This window comes from Prionailurus viverrinus, chromosome A1 (genome assembly GCF_022837055.1).
Source record: "Prionailurus viverrinus isolate Anna chromosome A1, UM_Priviv_1.0, whole genome shotgun sequence".
In the NCBI taxonomy this organism is placed as follows: Eukaryota; Metazoa; Chordata; class Mammalia; order Carnivora; family Felidae; genus Prionailurus; species Prionailurus viverrinus.
This window is the reverse complement of record NC_062561.1, coordinates 122,251,901-122,270,789: the sequence shown is the minus strand read 5'-3', so window position 1 is coordinate 122,270,789 and position 18,889 is coordinate 122,251,901. Positions and strand designations below refer to the sequence as shown.

Sequence of the window (18,889 nt, the reverse complement as noted above, 5' to 3'; positions counted from 1 at the left end):
AAAGCTTACCTGGGACCAGAGGGGTGGGGCTGGAGACTGAGGTATGGTACCCAATGGAGGATCCCATGAGGTTTCGAGGTGGCACCAAACGAGCTGCCAACAGAGGAGGCGGTGTCCCCAACTGAAGTCGCTCAGATGCAGCAGCACCATGTTCACGAGAGTACATGGGCTGTCCTACAGAGGAAAGAATAGGAGGGCAGCTGGGAATGAGAGTCACAAGCTTCTCAGGGAATGATGTACTTCCTGAGACTTTAGCCAAGAACAGAAAGAGTACACCAAAATGCCAGTCGAGAAAGGTATTACTGATATTCTTCCTAACTCAAGAAACAGGCACATAACCAGTTAGGATGCACTGAGGTATAAAGAAAGAGTGAGAATTAGGCAGTATGATTGCACAATCTCCATTTTTCACAATCTTAAGTGGAACAACTATATGCTAATTGTACCCAAAACTGAACAGTCAACCATATCACACTATCAGGTAAAGGTGCCCTGAGCTATTACTTGTGTACAGTTTTGTATCCAACAAGACATGTAGTTTTTTGAAGACTATCACATCCATTAAAAACAAAAACTCTTCTCCTCAAAACCACATAGTTTAAGGTTGACACAAAACATACTCCCATAACTGGGAGTAGAAAAAACAATAAAAAAATTAAAAACAAAAAACACCACAAGCATATCCTCACAGAAAATGAGAAACGTTCAAAAGGAAAACACTAAACAAGACAGTGAAAACTTGTTATCCCATGAACAGGTAGATAACAAGTACAAAGAAAAAAGGACAAAACCCAAGATAAACAGACCAACTACTGTACGTATGAAATTACCTCAGATACTAAGAATGACTTTTGAAAAAAAGCACATTTAGAGCTTACATATATTTACACAAGAATCTCTGACACAATGAAGTCAAATTTGGTAGAAAAAGATTTAAAAAGAAGTACCAAGGAGTAGGCTTTTTTCTTTCATTGGACGCTTAATAGTATGTTTTACTGACTACCCCATGAGACCTATTTATGTTTACTCAACACTTTATATTTAAAGTCAGATGTTCACTATGTGGCACATGATAAGTGAATTTAGAATTTCTTTTACACCTGATAAATTTCCTTAACAGTTATAAAATTCCAAAGATTTTTTTTTAACTTTTTTTTTTTAACGTTTATTATTGAGAGACAGAGAGACACAGAGCATGAGCATGGGAGGGGCAGAGAGAGACAGAATCCGAAGCAGGCTCCAGGCTCTGAGCTGCCGGCACAGAGTGCGACGCAGGGCTCGAACTCACAGACCGCAAGATCACGACCTGAGCCGAAGTCAGGCGCTTAACTGACTGAGCCACCCATGTGCCCCTCCAAAAGATTTTTAGTACACTTTTAACAGAACAAACCACAATACAGCCACTTGATTTTATATTAAACGTACAAGAGAAACAGATGTACTAAATTTTACTACCCTTCTCTTGCTACGTATGAAGAGAAGGAGGTGACAAATCATATTGTACAGCAGACCACAAAACTGTGTGCTTAGCACCAATTCTTTCAAAATTTGCATTAAAAAAGAATCTTTTGATCACTACATTGCAAAAACAACCTAACATATCATCAACGAAATCTGAAAATAGTTGTAAGAATGACCTACTGGGCAGAATTTCCTGCAGAATGAAGGGGTGTGCTAAAGAGAAAAATGGGGAAGTACATTCTCAGTCCATACAACTAGTTTAAATTTTGGACACAGCACTCAATGTACCAAGTATACTTAACTGTCTTAAAGTGAAATGAAAAGTTAAAGGCTAATCTGCACAATGTCTTCTTGTCAACATGAATGACAAAGAACATGCATTTAACTTTAGAAAGATGGTTGTTTATTCAAATGCAGTCTGATGTTCTTCAACAACCCTTAATGAAACAACAGGTCTAAGCAGTGATTACAAATGGCTGCTGAAACCATGAACAACTTTCAAAATGGATCAATCAGGATGAAAACACCTGTACACATTGATCAGCATTTACAATACAGAAAAGAAATATTATGTACATCATAAAATACTGTAGTAGGAAGTACATCAATAAAATATTCATGACAAAAACAAAAAACAAACAAATGTGAATCCAATGCCTCCAAATTTAGCCCCCAATTTATAGAAAACCCAGAAGATAGAAGAATGTGTTAAATGACACAAGGGGGTGTAATGTGCCAAGTCCAGAATGTGAAAACATTCTTCAGGACAAATCATCAGTTTCTTTAACAAATAAAGGTCAAGAAAAAACAAAACAGAGGTACGAGAAACTGTTATAGGTGTAAGACTTAAGAAATACATCTTCTAAATATAATATGTAACCTTGTTTGGATCCAGCTTCAAATGAACCAGCTGTAAAAGGACACCTATGATACAATTTGGAAATATGAACACTGATGGCATATTTGACAACAGTAAACTTACAAGTATTTTGGGAGTGTAATAAAGTACTGTGATTGTGTGTTCAATCCTTATCTTTCAAAGATATACCATGGAGTTTTTACAGATGAAATGTTACGTTTGGGGCTTGTTCTAAAATAATCAAGTCAGGGATGAGCTATACATGAAGCAAGATTAACTCCATATGTTGAGAAGCATTGAAGGCCATGAGTACCTGAAGATTCCTGCAGTATTTGCTTTCCTTCTTTGTGTATCTGAATTTTCTTAAATGAAGTATGTTACAATAACTGTGAAGGTGAGCTGATCACAACTTATATTCATTAATTTTAGTTCTGATCAGTACAGAGTGAATGGAGAATTTCAAAGTGCAAACACTCCAAGTTCATGCTAAGTTTTTCATATATCTTATATGCCTGACAGCAAAATTTTCAGTTTTTAAAAATGAAGTTTAGTTATTTATTTTTAGAGAGAAAGAGTGAACAGGGGAGGAGCAGAGAGAAAGAAAAAGAATCCCAAGTAGGTTCTGTGCTATCAGTGCAGAGCCCAAAACAGGGCTTGAACCCACGAACGATGAGATCATGATCTGAGCCGAAATCAAGAATCAGACACAACCAACTGAACTCCCCAGGCACCCCCAAATTTTCACCTTCTTAATGTTAACTCTAGTCAGCTGAAGATAGTCTTTATTCAAATAGAATTTTTATTTTTTTTATTTTTATTTTAACTCTTTTTTTTTTTTTTAATTTTTTTTTCAACGTTTATTTATTTTTGGGACAGAGAGAGACAGAGCATGAACGGGGGAGGGGCAGAGAGAGAGGGAGACACAGAATCAGAAACAGTCTCCAGGCTCTGAGCCATCAGCCCAGAGCCCGACGCGGGGCTCGAACTCACGGACCGCGAGATCGTGACCTGGCTGAAGTCGGCCGCTTAACCGACTGCGCCACCCAGGCGCCCCTCAAATAGAATTTTTAGCTACTCTTTGTAATTTCCTGATTTTGTCTTTAAGAGTATTCCAAGGGGGAAAAAATCTTAAGCTTTAAACTAAAAGCTCAATTAGAAAACAAAAAAGCTACACCTTCCAATTATTGGCCATATTGATCATGTATCTTCAGTATTAGAATCCAAGGTCCCTGGCACACCATCTAAAGTTCCAGGGTCTAAATGATGTCTGGTACATAGTAGGAACTCAATAAAGAGTGACTTAAAGAAGCGATGAAAGTTTATTTATTAAAAGTATCCCAATGACAAGTATTTTGGATGAAAATCTGTATGCTGAAATGGACAATAAGATAATGAATGCAAGACAAAACAAAGTAAAACACAAGGGGAGAGATGCCCCAGACAACATTCAATGACTCTATCGGATACGAATAAATTTTCTAGACCTCAAAACCCAAGATTCTGCACAAAGAAACATTATTTATGCATTCCACAGAATTAAGTGCAGAATCTCAAGTTTAGTAGGTGTACAGGGCTTTAAATAATTTTACACAGTCGGTAACAGGAAATGTATTTTAAGAAAGATAATTTACATAAATTCATTTGGAGACTGACAACTGCCTTCAACCCAAAACATCAGTCTGTAGAATACAGGATGTTATATTCTACTATTACTCTTGCACACACTCGTTACACTGAGCTTAGCGATGAGAAAATGTATCTACCACATCTTCTTCAGAGAAACATAAAAAAGAGACCAAATTTAAAGGAGAAAGGGGAATATACTTAAAACTGGTCCTGAAAACCAAAAAATTATACACTGAATTGGTTATTTCAAATTTGGACAAAATGTCTTGAGTACCGCAGAGGACAGAGGTGATTTTAATGTGTGTTATGATATTGCTCTCTTTCCATACAATTCCATCTATATTCCTTAAGTCATTTTCAGAGTATCTGTGACATTTTTAATGCAACAAAACAACATTTCAGAATTTCTTCTAAACTGTATCTATTTGACAACACCTTTTAAATAGCATTACCAGAGGCCATATATACCCTACCCAGTTACACAGTGAAGATAATTCCTTTTCTTTTAATATTCAATTGTCCTATTCCAAAACAAGTAATAACCACAGGCTGGATGTTTTATTTTTGACAGAATTAGTTCCTTTGTCACCTGTATTTCTGAGCCACTTTGTTCATCTAGTTACAATGGCAAAATATGCTATTTTTTAAAAAACACATTTCTTTTCCACTATTAGATTAACTTGTTACAAGAATCATTTCTTACTCATCTGTATATTCCCAGTACCTAGCATTAGGGAAACTCCTCTATTTTTCCTTCCAAAACCCCAGATTTCATTTTTCTCTGTATGTCCTGGGTTTCTACAGACATAATTTTCACAAGTAAATACCATTTGATATGCTGTATTCCACTTATAAACATCTTCTGTGTTGTGAATTTTAACAACAAAATATCCGTAATTTATACCTTCCCAACTTGTTAAACTTTGAGAGCTCAAGTTCTCTAATACATTTTTTGACTTTGAAGTGAAGTTCTAATTTTTTGGGAAATTACTCATTACACTATTAAGAAAAATATACCTGAACAATTTGAAGGATTCAACTTATATCTCAAAGGAAATAAAAAAAAAAAAAAGCTATTTTTAAAACAACTAAATACAAAGATATAAAAAATTTATGCCTAACAAACTACACCAAAAAAATGTTTAACTGTTTACATTGTAATCAGAAACTTTCTCCTATGTTTTCAAATTTCCCTATGAATTTTAGAATCAAATTTTAACTTTTAAAAAAGGAAGAGAGTAGTTTGCATAGCACAAAGAGTTTTAAATTGTCTGATATGAATAATTCTGTAACTTTCAAGACATTTGTCTGCCAACCAAATCTCTTCAAGACACTGGTGCGTATATGGGACTATCCTCTAAAGCAGTAATTCACAAACGCCAAAAGGAAGCTATCACCTTTTACTGGTCTGAGACAAAATGAAGGGAAAAATTAATATTTCATAAAATGAAACATAAAAGGATTGTCCTTTATTCTGGTACTGTCTTTTTTTATAAATAAAAATGTAGTTTTAAACAGAAATATTAAATTTTTCACATATAGTTTCTTAATGGGGGCAAACAAGAAGTTGCTAACTATACTGCTCCTCCAAATTTTCTTAAAAATGTTACCAGCTTCTGAAAAGCAGTTACTAATATATTAACAAAATATTCTTGCTTTTAAAGAGAAAAATGGGGGCATCTGGGTGGCTCAATTGGTTAAGCATCCAACCTCAGCTCAGGTCATGATCTCACAGTTCGTGGGTTCGAGCCCCACATCGGGCTCTGTGCTAACAGCTCGGAACCTGGAACCTGGAACCTGGAGCCTGCTTCAGATTCTGTGTCTCCTCTCTCTCTCTGCCCCTCCCCTGCTCACTCCGTCTCTCAAAAATAAATAAATATTTTTAAAAAAATTTTTAATAGAAAAATGGGGGTGTCTGGGTGGCTTAGTTGGTTAAGTATCCAACTCTTGATTTTGGCTCTGATCATGATCTCATGGTTACGAGATCAAGCCCTGCATCAGGCTCTGTGTTGACCCTGAAGCCTGCTAAAGATTATCTCCTTCTCTCTGTCCTTCTCTCCCCTTCACACTGTCTCTCAAAAAAACAAACAAAAAAAACACACAAAAACTTAAAAATAAAAAATGGTGTGCAAGTAAAATGAGGTTAGATACCTTGTTCAACTTTGCTCTCAAGCATGTAGCACAATACCTGGCACATAGCAGGCATTCACCAAATACTTGCTCAATTAACAAACATCTAAGTCACTAAAATAAATGGTAACAGTCAGATTTTTATAAATTAAAATCAAAGTGGAATTTTTACAGTCACTATGTTAAATTTAACAATATTAAATGGTAATTGCCAGACTTAGAAAAAAAATCAAAAACAAAGAATTTTTACTGTGAGTCACAACACTAAATTTAACACTAAGAAAACGAGCCATCTGCAATACACTCTCAGATAAATAATCTGTTTTTTGTACTTGTTAAGTCCAAAAGCATTAACTAATAATGTTAAGAACTCAATTGGGGGAAATAAATGATACAGGACTGATAAATGCTGAAGCCAGGTAACAGATGTATATGGCAGTACATTATACTATCTTCTTTATTTTTACATTTAAGATTTGTCTAATTGAAAAATAAGAGAAGCAGTAAAACAAAGATGCACTAATTAGAAGACTATGAGAGGCTAAGATATTCTGTTCTGAAAAAGCTCAGCTGAACATAAACTTAATATACATGAAAAGAAATCTAACAGGAGGCCTATGGACAATTATACGTCATTATGTAAGAAATGCTTTTTGGTCTTGTCGGAGTTTACAACAGAGTAATAATGTTCCCCATGTACTTAGAAGATGTGGGGTTTGAAAGAAGAGAAGAGAGAGAGCACATTACTAGGAATGAAGACAGGAAAAGAAAGTTGAGTCAAGACAGGGACACAAGACAAGATATTAATGGCCTAACCAGAAGATGTATGTGAGAGCACAGTGAGATTACCTATTATATAAAAGAGAAGCTACAGGGAAGGGTTCATCTATAGTTTAGGAGAAAACTGTGGCCACTAAAGAGTTCTCATGTCATGAACGGCTTTCTTAGGAAAACTAGCAGCACTATGTGGTGTGACTTAGGGGGAGTGAAACATAATGGGAGTCAAAAGAAGTACAGCAATAATCCAAATGTGAGGTGATTCAAGTGTGGATGAGGGCAAAAGCCACAGGAGGAATAGAGAGAAACGGATACTTCAAAGAAAAAGAGAAAGGATTTTTTTACTAACTAGATATAAAAAAGCAAAGCAATGAGTCAATAATGTCAAGGTTTCAATTCTAGGTGACTAGATGGCTGTTATTTCAATTTATAAAGACAGGGATAGTGGAGGTAGAGACTTAAAGAGAAGATAATTATGTTTGATTTCAGAAAAGTTAAAATTTAAGCAGACAATAATAACTATAAAAACTAACCACCACATCTAGCTTACTAGATGCCAGGTACTATTTTAGATACTTTACATACATATATTCCTTTATTCCTCAAACACTCTTAATGAGGTGAGTAATATTATTATTCCCATTTGACAGAAGAGAAAATTAAGATACAAAGAAGTTAAGTAACTTGTCCAAGGTCACAATGACAGAAAGTAATGGAACCAGGATTTAAACCTGGGCTTATTAATTACTTTGAATTGTCTCACCATGGTATGATAAAGACGAAAAAATGCCTGACAAACAGAACTGCATAAAAGATGAATTTATCGATAAAGTGACATAGCTCTGTAAAAATTAAAAACTCACAACCTGACATTTTTAACAACTAATTACATCACTTTTATGCTATTAGGGAAATTTTTTAAAAAACTTTAAATCAACTATAAATCAACTATAAACAACAAAGTCACCTAAGAAAAAAGAAAGAATTAGGACTGAAGAACAACATATTATAAACATAAATGTTATAAATATCCTAGCCATTAAATATTACAGTTCAAATGATGTTCGCTATCTTCACTCTAATTATTAGGCATATTTTATCTGACCTTTTGTATATTCTTAGAAGATAAGCCTTGTGCTTTGGAAATTCAATCAGAGGTACAATTTTTTAACAGAAGCTTCAAATAAATTTCCTTTAGAAGAGAATAAAGCTTCAAAAGAAATGTCCTTTAAGAGATATAAATGTTGCTACCTCCTCTACAGGAAACTTCTCCAGTACAGAAGGCCTTGCCCTTCTCCTCCATGAACACACAAGTTAATACACAACTAAAGAGCATAACCACATAGTAAACTTCCTTGTGAATACAAATATAATTTTTATATGGCACAGTCTATAAGAAGAGAAACAAATTGTATTTTTTAAAAGGATAACACTGAAACTTAAGCTTTTCTACACCCTAGCAGTTTTAAGTCAAGCAGTATTTACTTACGTTCTGATACTGTATAAAGGAGGTTCTGGGGTAAAGGAGGAGGTAGTCTTGCTCCCACTGGCGCAAGATTGGGCACTGCACTTGTCCCAGGCTGGTCACGGTTGTTTATCAAGCTTGACTGTGTTATGGGTGGTCCTAAGAATTAAAGAAAAGAAAAGAGAAGAGAAGAGAAGAGAAGAGAAAAGAAAAGAAAAGAAAAGAAAAGAAAAGAAAAGAAAAGAAAGGGAAAGAAAAGGAAAGAAAAAGTTAGAACACTAATGTTTCCTAATAAAAATACTATGCTAGTACTAATTTGGGTAGTCATTATTAAACTACCTACTTTAGCTTAGAACAGAATAAAGGAATTCGATAAACACATGCTTCAACACTCTGAGTTGCAGTATTAATTAAGATGACATTTCAGTTCTAAACCAGACAAAACAACTCCAGGGTACAAAAAAACAGAATAGTTACCTCTGGAGAATGGGAGTGAAAAATGGCTGAGAAGTAACTTGAACAAACTTTCTGGGATGATGATAAAGTTCTACAGAACTCAAGTTCTACAACATCATGAACATGTTTAAATATACTGATTGTCTGCAACACAACAGGAAATGCATCAAAAATAATAATGGGCTGGGGCGCCTGGGTGGCTCACTCAGGCGTCCCGACTCTTGATTTCAGCTCAGGTAATGATCCCATGGTTTGTGAGATCAAGCCATGCTTGGGATTCTCTCTCCTTTTCTTTCTGCCCCTTCCCCAAGTGTGCACATGCATGCTCTAAGGAACATATAAAAATAATAATGGAAAAGATAGGAAGATACATGACGAAAGAAATATAGTAAAATATTCATCAGGAACCTAGATGGTGAGTATATAGGTATTCAGTGTATAATTCTTTCAACTTTTCAGTTTGCTTGAAATTTTTCATAGCAACATGGAAAAAATGACATTCTTGGATTTCACTATTAAACAGAAATGTTCCCACATATCACACCTTTTATTGTGAGAATTTCTATGTATTAAGATGTCTTTATATCTGGGGAATAAAATCTCAACTTGAGCTTCACAATTATGCCATATAATTGACAATACTAAATCTGTGTATTAAAATGTCTCCAAATCTTTATCAACATTAATGAAATGTGTTCTTTTTTAATTCCTTTTTTTTTTTTAATGTTCATTTTTGAAAGAGAGAGTGCAAATGGGTGAGAAGCAGAGAGAGAGGGAGACAAAGGATCCAAAGCAGGCTCTGCATTGACAGCAGTGAGCCCAATGTCAGGTCAAACTCACGAACTGTGAGATTGTGACCTGAGTTGAAGATGGACACTCAACTTACGGAGCCACCCAGGTGCCCCATGAAATGTGTTCTATAAAGAATACTACTGCAGGAAAGCTAGGTGATTGGTACATGGGTTCATGCTAAACTATTTTTGTCACTTCCTTGTGAGTCTACAATATTTTCAAAAATAAAGAGTTTAAAAAAAGAAAGCTGAAAAAGTACTGCTTAATAAACTGAATGGCAATCATTTTTTAAAATAACAATTTGCGGGGCGCCTGGGTGGTTCAGTCGGGTGTCTGACTTCGGCCCAGGTCATGATCTCGCGGTTTGTGGGTTCAAGCCCCGCACTGGGCTCTGTGCTGTCAGTTCAGAGCCTGGAGCTTGCTTTGGATTGTGTCTCCCTCTCTCTCTGCCCCTCCCCCACTCACTCTCTGTCTCTCAAAAAATGAATAAACATTAAAAAAATTTTTTTAAATAACAATTTGCCATCTCTTAACAATTGTTAATGTCTCCACATAGATATTTTGTTCTATCTTTGCACACATGTAAACTATTCACCAGTTTTTTCTAATTACCAAAAAAAAAAACCCAAAACAAAACAAAAAGGACTTTAGTCTTGCTTCTCTTTTTGCTAAACTACCAACTGTTAAGAATTTTTAAATGATCATTTAAAAAAATTTTGTGCTTGGGGTGCCTGGGTGGCTCAGTCAGTTAAATATCCCACTTCAGTTCATTTCATGATCTCACAGTTCTCAGGTTCGAGCCCCACATCGGCCTCTGTGCTGACAGCTCAGAGCCCAGAGCCTGCTTTGTATTCTGTGTCTCCCTCTCTCTACCCCTCCCCGCTTGTGCTTGCTCTCTCTTTCTCAAATAAACGTTGACATAAATAAAAACATTTCGTACTCCATTTTGGTGGATGTGATAAGAGCATACAGTTCACTAAAAAATAAAGTAAAATAAACAATAAACAATCCTTATCAGTAAAGAGACTCATACTAAAGTACATGCTAGTGAAATGATAAGACTTTTGGAATTTTACTCCAGCAAAAATGAGCCAAAAAGCGCACACACTAGGGTGGGGCAGCGGCAGGGGAGTGGGAGCAAGGTGGAGGAAATAAGACAAAAACAGGTGAATACTGATAATCACTGAAGTTGGATGATCATGCATGTGGTACACATATTATTATTCTACCATATTTGAAAATTTCCATAAAAGACTTTAAAAATTATTTTAATATTCTAGAACAGATTTTAAGACTAGGAAATTTCATTAACCAAGTGGCATGTCCTTTTTTCTGACATCTTCAAAACACTGGGATTTCTCAAGATGTTGTCAACTAAGCAAGATTTTGACTCCTAAGATTTTTTGAAGGTATCTATTCTTAATCTATCTTTCAAAAACTTTAAATCTAGTGTCAAGTTAGCTGAGATGGGTTCTTCTAAATACAATTCTTTGCTAAAGAAAGAAATATTCAATGAACATATACTTACTTGGTATGGGAAGCACAACAGATGGTGGAGGCTGGCCATGTCCCTGGGGAACAGGAAGTCTCATGCTATGTCCAGGACCTGGACCTGGACCCGGGCCGGGGCCGGGGCCGGGGCCTGGGCCTGGTCCTGGCATCGGAGGCATTAACATTCCGGGAGGTGGTGGAGGAGGAAGCCCAGGGGGAGGTGGAGGGAAAGGAATCATGCTTGGCAGAGCGACTTCATCAACAACCAGGGGATCATTTCCATGATCAAACTGACAAAGGTCACCAAGTACACAAAATCCTCTTTCTGTAAGAACAGAAGAACAATCTTATTACAATCTATTTAGAGTTCAGAAAACAAATAAAACAAGACCCTGAAAAGCCTACCTATCTGATTTACAAAGTATTTTTTCTCCAAGGAATTTAAAGTCTTCTTAGTGTTACTCTGTTAATCATCACATATCACTGAGGTAGGGCCAGATGTACTCTCTACTTTCTGAGACTACGCTTTGTTGAGATAGCAAGTAACAGGGTCCAAAACAGGCTACTAGCCACTATCAGATTAACCTATTCGCCATTAAGTTTTTGTAATAAAAATTCAGACTCAGGGTGCCTGGCTGGCTCAGTCCATAGAGCATGCTACTCTTGATCTTGGGGTCATGAGTTTGAGTCTCACACTAGTTGTAGAGATTACTTTAAGGAAATAATAAAAAAAAAAAAAATTCAGATTCAAAACAGCAAAGGCAGGGTACAGCAGGTAAAGGACTTAACTAGACAATCTAATTTCAACTATCTATTTTCATGGTATTATTCTAAATTCTACATTCTTGCTATATGTACAGTTTGAAACTTTAGTTTAAAATATTAAAGGGGAAGGGGTGCCTGGCTGACTCAGTTGGTGGAGCATGTGACTCTTGATCTCAGGGTTGTAAATACAATCCCCATGTTGGGTGGAGAAATTACTTTAAAATAAATGTAAAAAGAAAAAAAAAAAAAGGAAGAAAAAAACCATTCAATTTACTAGGTTATTCACTGCAGCATTGTTCATAATAACAAAGCGTTAGAAACACCCCAAAAGCACATTAACATCATATTAAGTTAAACATATTTTTCTACATATAGAATACTAAAACACCTCAAAAAAGCATTAAGGAAGCTCTAATATAGGACAACTGCCAGCAAATACTACTTTGTGAAAAAAAATACATGCAGAAGAGTGTGAATAGTATACTAGCATTTATGTAAAATAGAAAACGGGAGAACGTACATATTTATGTACACATATTCAGACTATGTTTGGAAAGATACATAAGAAATTAATAGCACTGGGGTGCCTGGGTGGCTTGGTCGGTTAAGCACCTGACTCTGGATTTCAGCTCAGGTCATGATCTCACAGTTCATGAATTCAAGTCCTTCATCGGGCTCTGCACCAACTGCTTGGGATTCTCTTCTTCTATCTCTGTCCTCCCCTGCCTACTCTCTCTCTCTCTCTCTCAAAATAAACAAACTTAAAAAATAAATATATAAGTAAGTAAATAAATAAATAAATAAATAAATAAATAACATTAAATTGGCCTTAAGAGAACTCTGTGGCTGGGAGACCAGGGTGAGAATGAGATAATGCCTGAATTATTATTTGATTCTATTTCCCACTTAAAAATAAATAAAATGTTGGGGCGCCTGGGTGGCTCAGTCGGTTGAGCCTCCGACTTTGGCTCAGGTCATGATCTCACAGTTCGTGAGTTCGAGCCCTGTGCTGGGCTCTGTGCTGACAGCTCAGAGACTGGAGCCTGCTTCGGATTCTGTATCTCGCTCTCTCTCTGACCCTCCCCCGTTTGTGCTCTCTGTCTCAAAAATAAATAAACATTAAAAACAGTAATAATAAAATAAACAAAATGTAAAAATATATATTCTATATTTACAGGAAACATGTTAATAATGTCTGTGATTTGCTTCAAATAATACAGGTCCAGAAGAAGCAGTAGAAAAGCACAGATGAAAACAAAATTGCCCAGGAGCTACTAACTGCTGATGCGAGATCACGGATACACTAGGGTTAATTACATTGTTCTGTCAACATTAATATTTAAATATTTCCATAATAAAAAATTAAAATACATACACACCTAAATACATACATACATTCAAATGGAAAGTCAGCATATTAAAATTTTAACTAAGTTATAATGCTTAACAAATTGCCACCACCAAACACTACACAAATAAATTACAATTCCTAGTGCCTACCAAATTTTGTGGTATACTGTCTGAAGTAACAACAACAACAACAAAGAAACGAATGGATGACATGTGAACACCCTCTTAACCAGAACCAAACTATTAAATCAAAAAAGCAAATAAGCATATACGAAAAGAGATCTTCCTCCTCATCCATCCCTTTTAACAAAAATCTGGATTAAAATGAAAAGGTCTGGGGGCGCCTGGGTGGCGCAGTCGGTTAAGCGTCCGACTTCAGCCAGGTCACGATCTCACGGTCCGTGAGTTCGAGCCCCGCGTCAGGCTCTGGGCTGATGGCTCAGAGCCTGGAGCCTGTTTCCGATTCTGTGTCTCCCTCTCTCTCTGCCCCTCCCCCGTTCATGCTCTGTCTCTCTCTGTCCCAAAAATAAATAAACGTTGAAAAAAAAAAAAATGGTTTAATAAAATGAAAAGGTCTGTAATATTCACATTTGCTTTACTAGCACTTTGGGGTACAATCTAAAGGACAATTTTTACCATCATAATCTCTGCATCGCCTCTTTGGTGGTGGGTTTCGACCAAAAGAATTGGAAGAGCTATGATTGTTATAGTAATTAGACCAACTCTCCGTTGTGTTTTCAGAGTGGTGCGCAGGTGCAATCACAGTAACAGTGCTGGGAATAGACTGTGCCCCAGAGGAGTACTGCTCAGAAGAGCTCGGAGGTGGTGCAGACACAGGCACATAGGAACTCTCCAAGTCGTTCCTTTCACTCTTGAACTTTGATCTTTCCCTGTGCTCTGCTTTAGAAACAAAGTAAAAACAAGAAATAACCGAGATTAGACATTTATGTTCTCAACCTATGATTCCTTTTTTCACAGAACAGGGAAAAAGAGAACACTGCAGTAAACTTACTGAGCTATCCGTATTTCAAAGTGTTCTCATTATTAATATATCCTAAAAGCAGGAGCATCAACAACGTGATGTATCTTGACAAGAGCTTATGTAAAATCATCTTTTATAACATCAACATCAGTACATAATGAAGAAAGACCAGCTTCACCACTGAGAGTTAATAAGAAAGCTACCTAAGAAGCGACTTCCAAGAACTGACTTCATCCTGGTAATGAGTGGTTGGGATCCCAGTTAGTTATCTACCTACATTTTTTATTTTTAATTTTAGAAACTCTAGGCAATCTTAAAGCAAATCAATTATTTTTAGTCAGAGGGTGGGGGAAGGAGCAGGCAATCCTCTTCCTCCAATGATAGCCTTGTTGATGAAATGACATTAGTTTCAATTATACAAAATGACTTTAAGCCTAGACATGTACCATGATATACTCATCAACAGCTTCTTTTTAGTCAAACTCAGCCCTGTCTCTGTAACAAAATCAGTATTAGATTTTTTGAGACATTTCTAGATTTTATATCGCTCAGACACGTTAAAGGTAATGTGCCCTGAAGGGAAGTTCTGGTACAGTTATGATAAAGGAAAATAAGCAATATAGAGTTTTTAGGGGGAAGCCTCATCTACTCACCAACATTCCTACTTGGATCCCGGTCTTTGCTGCGCCCTCTACTTCGGCTTCGGCTTCGACTCAGGCCTCGGCTCTTACTCCGGCTCTTACTCCTGCCTCTTCTCCAGTCATATTTCTCACGGTACAATTCATTCCGCTCATAGTACCGGTCATAGTCTCTCCACTTGCCATCTTCCCTTTTTTTCTCACGTGTCCTATAATGCACAGATATAAAAGCCATATACACACTAGAGAAACCAAGTAAGCAAACGAATCAGAAGTATGAAATACCCTCCCTGATTCATCAAAACTCGTAACGTCTTGCTTTTTTAGAAAGCCATAAAGCCACAGCACAACTCCTCTGATCCATTATATAATAAGAAAAAACACTCCCTCAAGTATACTGGGTGGGGAGAAATGAAAGAGGTGAATCCAAAGTATGGGGAGGGGTAGGGGAAAAAAAGAAATTTACAAGTAGGAAAGAAAAAAAGGCTGCAATAAAGTTTTCCTAAACAAAAGACTAATTTCTGGATGGCAGGCTGATGATTCAACATATAAACTGAACTATTTGTAATATAAAATACTATGGATGATTTTAATAGTGAGCACCCCTAACCAAATGGAACATTTCATTAATATCCTCTAAGGAGACTACTCCCACCCCTGTGCTCTTGGGGAAAGCACATAATGATGACTGTTTATAAAAGGAAGAGAAAATATGACAAAGACAAAAAACAGAATGGAAGGAAGGTAACTTTCACTTTCTTTAATCAGTTTAGAGAGAGAGGGATCAGTACATATGTTAAAAATCCCGTTAATGCCCCTACAAGGTAACTGAAAAGTGAATTATGAGTGTCTTCCTAACTAAATACAAACACAAACCTTCGTTCACTAGATTCTGAACGAGTCTTCTGGGGACTAGGATACTTCTTTTTTCTGCCATCTCGTTCTTCCTCTGCCGGCTCCTGAAATACCTACATGAAAGCATTCATTAGAAAGATCAGTCCTTCTACTAATTACGAAACACATCCACCTGATAATCTAACGAAAGAGAGGGCACAAATACACTGAAATACTGAAGTCTAGAGGCTTCTGGGCGGCTCAGTTAGTTGAGTGTCCAACTCTTGATTTCAGCTCAGGTCATGGTCTCAAGGTTTGTGGGTTCAAGCCATGCATCAGCGTGGAGACTTGTTGGGATTTTCTCCCTCTCTCCCTCTTCCCCTCCCCTGCTCGCTGTCTCATGCTCTCTCTCAAAATAAATAAACTTTTTTAAAAAAAGACGAAATAAAGACATACTGGAGGCAAATCACATCTAAAAAAGTTAGGCAACGGGGGGAGTAAAAAAGATGCTGAAATTATTTTAACAGTAATACACTAATTTTTAAATGTTAGTTTAAGGTAGAGAATGGAAGTGCAGTAGGGAAACAGCAATTCTGCATTTCTAAGTATCATGTGCAAAATGGTTCCTGTTTTCCTAATTATAAAATATACTCATAATTTGAGGGCTGTAGATTTATTTCATAGAAAATGTTTCAAGAAAAAATGGTAAAGTAAATAAGTGCCATAAACTACACATTTCATGAGATTTACAGGAAAATGGTATTGGAATTAATGGAAATATTGTCTTATTTTTTTATTTTTATTTTTTAATGTTTATTTTTGAGACAGAGACAGAGAGAGAGAGAGAGAGTGAGTGAGGAGGGGAGGGGCAGAGAGAGAGGGCGACAAAGAATGTGAAGGAGGGTCTAGGACGTGAGCTGTCAGCAGAGAGTCCAGTGTGGGGCTCGAACCCATGAGCTGTGAGATCATGACCTGAGCCAATGTCAGGCATTTAAATGACTGAGCCACCAGGGGCCCCAAGAAATACTGTCTTCTTTTTAAAGCCTAACGGTTAAGACTGACCAGAAATAACTTGTGATTTTATTTTTTTTTTAAGATTAATCTCAAAACAAATATATAGCCTTTACTAGAGAAAGGTGAAATAAAGTCATTTGCCTTAGAACTAAAACAAAGGTCCATCTAATGGAGAAGCTCACTTAACAAATAGGAGGTCAGTGAATGGAACAGATGAGAACAATTTAATAAAACTCAGGCAACATAAAATGGTAGCCACAATATGGCAACCATATGGCGCTGGCTAAAATACCACACATTTGTTAAGACTATATTTAAAAATCATTCTCTTTACCTATTTACAAGAAATACAGACTATATATGTTACTCCCCTGGGATGCAATCAGCAAATCCAGATGGCAAAAACTCTACAAAGCAAAAGACTGAGTTCCTTCAACAACATAAAATTTAGGGAGAAAAAAGTGGGGAGGAAAAGAAGAAAGAGAGAGACATACAGGTAGGTATAAAGGGGGGATTTAAAGATTAAAATAAACTTAAAAGACATCAACTTGGAAGATCTTTTTCCTTTTCTGTATTTTGCAACAATTTTCTTGATGAACATGTATTAATTCCTAATGGAAAAAACTATTATTAAAGAGTTGAAAGATCCAAGAGAAATAAAAACATAAGGCCACCCAAAAACTTGGGACATGAATGTTCAGAGCAACATTATTCAGAACAACAAAAAAGCATTAACAACTTGTCTATCAACCCAAATATCCATCAACTCATAAGTGGATAAAGAAAATGTGGTACATTCCCAAAATGGAATATTATTCAGCCATAAAAAATGAATACATGATAAAACCTACATGAACCCTGAAAGCATCCTGCTAAATGAATGTTAGTCACAAAAGACTACCAATTATATAATTCTATTTATATGAAATATTCAGAACAGCCAAATCCATAGAGAAATAAGTAGATTAGTGGCTGCCTAAAAGAGTGGTGGGGATTGGGAAAGAAGGGCTGGCGGGTGATAGATTAATGACTACAGGGTTTCATTTTTGGATAATGAAAATGATTTAAAATAGAGCATACTAGTGATGGCTGCACAATTCTGAATACGATAAAAACCATCACATTTGTACACTGTGAGTACGGGAATTGTATGGTAGGGGAGTTGTATTTCAATAAAGCTATTTTTAAAAAGTCAGAGGGTGGGGTGCCTAGGTGGCTCAGTCGGTTAAACGTCCAACTTCGGCTCAGGTCATGATCTCACGGTCCGTGAGTTCGACCCCTGCATCAGGCTCTGTGCTGACAGTTCAGAGCCTGGAGCCTGCTTCAGATTCTGTGTCTCCCTCTCTCTCTGCCACTCCCTTGCTCATGCTCTCTCTCTGTCTCAAAAATAAATAAAACATTAAAAAAAATTTTTTTAAATAAATGAATAAATAAATAAATCAGAGGGCATACACAATGCCCTTTTCCTTTAAAGAAAAAAGTTAAAATGGCCAGTCCTTAGATGGATCTGCAACTCTCTACACTGCTCAGAGAAAGTGCATCAACCTAGCACAGACCAGAAGTATGTGCTACCTCAAACCCCTTCCTTTCCACATCGTGTAGAAGAGTTAGGATAAGCTACTTTACTTATACACTAGCTCAATAAGCTGTTATTTATGTCAGTGATGACAATTAAGTTCTGTATAAAATCTTAGAATACAAGAGAAATACCACATGATGTTATCTGTGGAGTTGTTACATGCAGAAGCTGATACCCATTTTTCACAATTTTCGAAATTAGAACTTAGTATGATACAAAATGAAACAGTGCAACAATTTGTTTTTTTTAAACTGTTCTTTAATAACTCAAAATAATGCAATTTTTCACTTATGTTCAAACCTGCTATCTTTCAAACAGATACTTCTAGTCCACTGAACTTCAAAGACTGTAGAAAAGGACAAATGGTGCAAAAATTGTAACTTATTTTAAAAGATTTAACCTGTACACATAGACCAAAATTTATACACAATCAAGTACAGCAGAAAAGTTTCTTACTATTTCCATTACTTGAAGTAACATACTGAGAGTGTCTCCTATTTTAAAAAGATTTTATGAAACAATTATAGTGCATGAGCCAAAAACGAAAATGCGACAGTGGTTTCAACTGATTCTAAGTATAGCCACGTTTTGTTGTTGTTTTGTTTTTTAAGTTTGTTTATTTATTTATTTATTTTGAAAGAGAGAGAGAGAGAGCGCACGTGCACACGAG

The 18,889-nt window shown here is 36.3% G+C and overlaps 1 protein-coding gene across 4 annotated transcripts in view; it reads right to left on the bottom strand.

Moving 5' to 3' along the window:
- The window catches only part of RBM27 (RNA binding motif protein 27), a 72,691-nt gene that overhangs the window by 32,992 nt on the left and 20,810 nt on the right, over positions 1–18,889 (bottom strand). Inside the window, exons 4-9 of one of the 4 annotated variants that reach the window (XM_047864765.1) lie at positions 15,669–15,760; positions 14,808–15,001; positions 13,809–14,069; positions 11,095–11,382; positions 8,343–8,477; positions 10–174 (exon numbers count right to left, since the gene is read on the bottom strand). In XM_047864765.1, coding sequence (XP_047720721.1) covers positions 10–174; positions 8,343–8,477; positions 11,095–11,382; positions 13,809–14,069; positions 14,808–15,001; positions 15,669–15,760 — 1,135 coding nt within the window. Of the gene's footprint in view, positions 1–9; positions 175–8,342; positions 8,478–11,094; positions 11,383–13,808; positions 14,073–14,807; positions 15,002–15,668; positions 15,761–18,889 lie in introns of all 4 variants that reach the window. The other 3 variants (XM_047864762.1, XM_047864767.1, XM_047864766.1) reach the window with 3 other exon arrangements.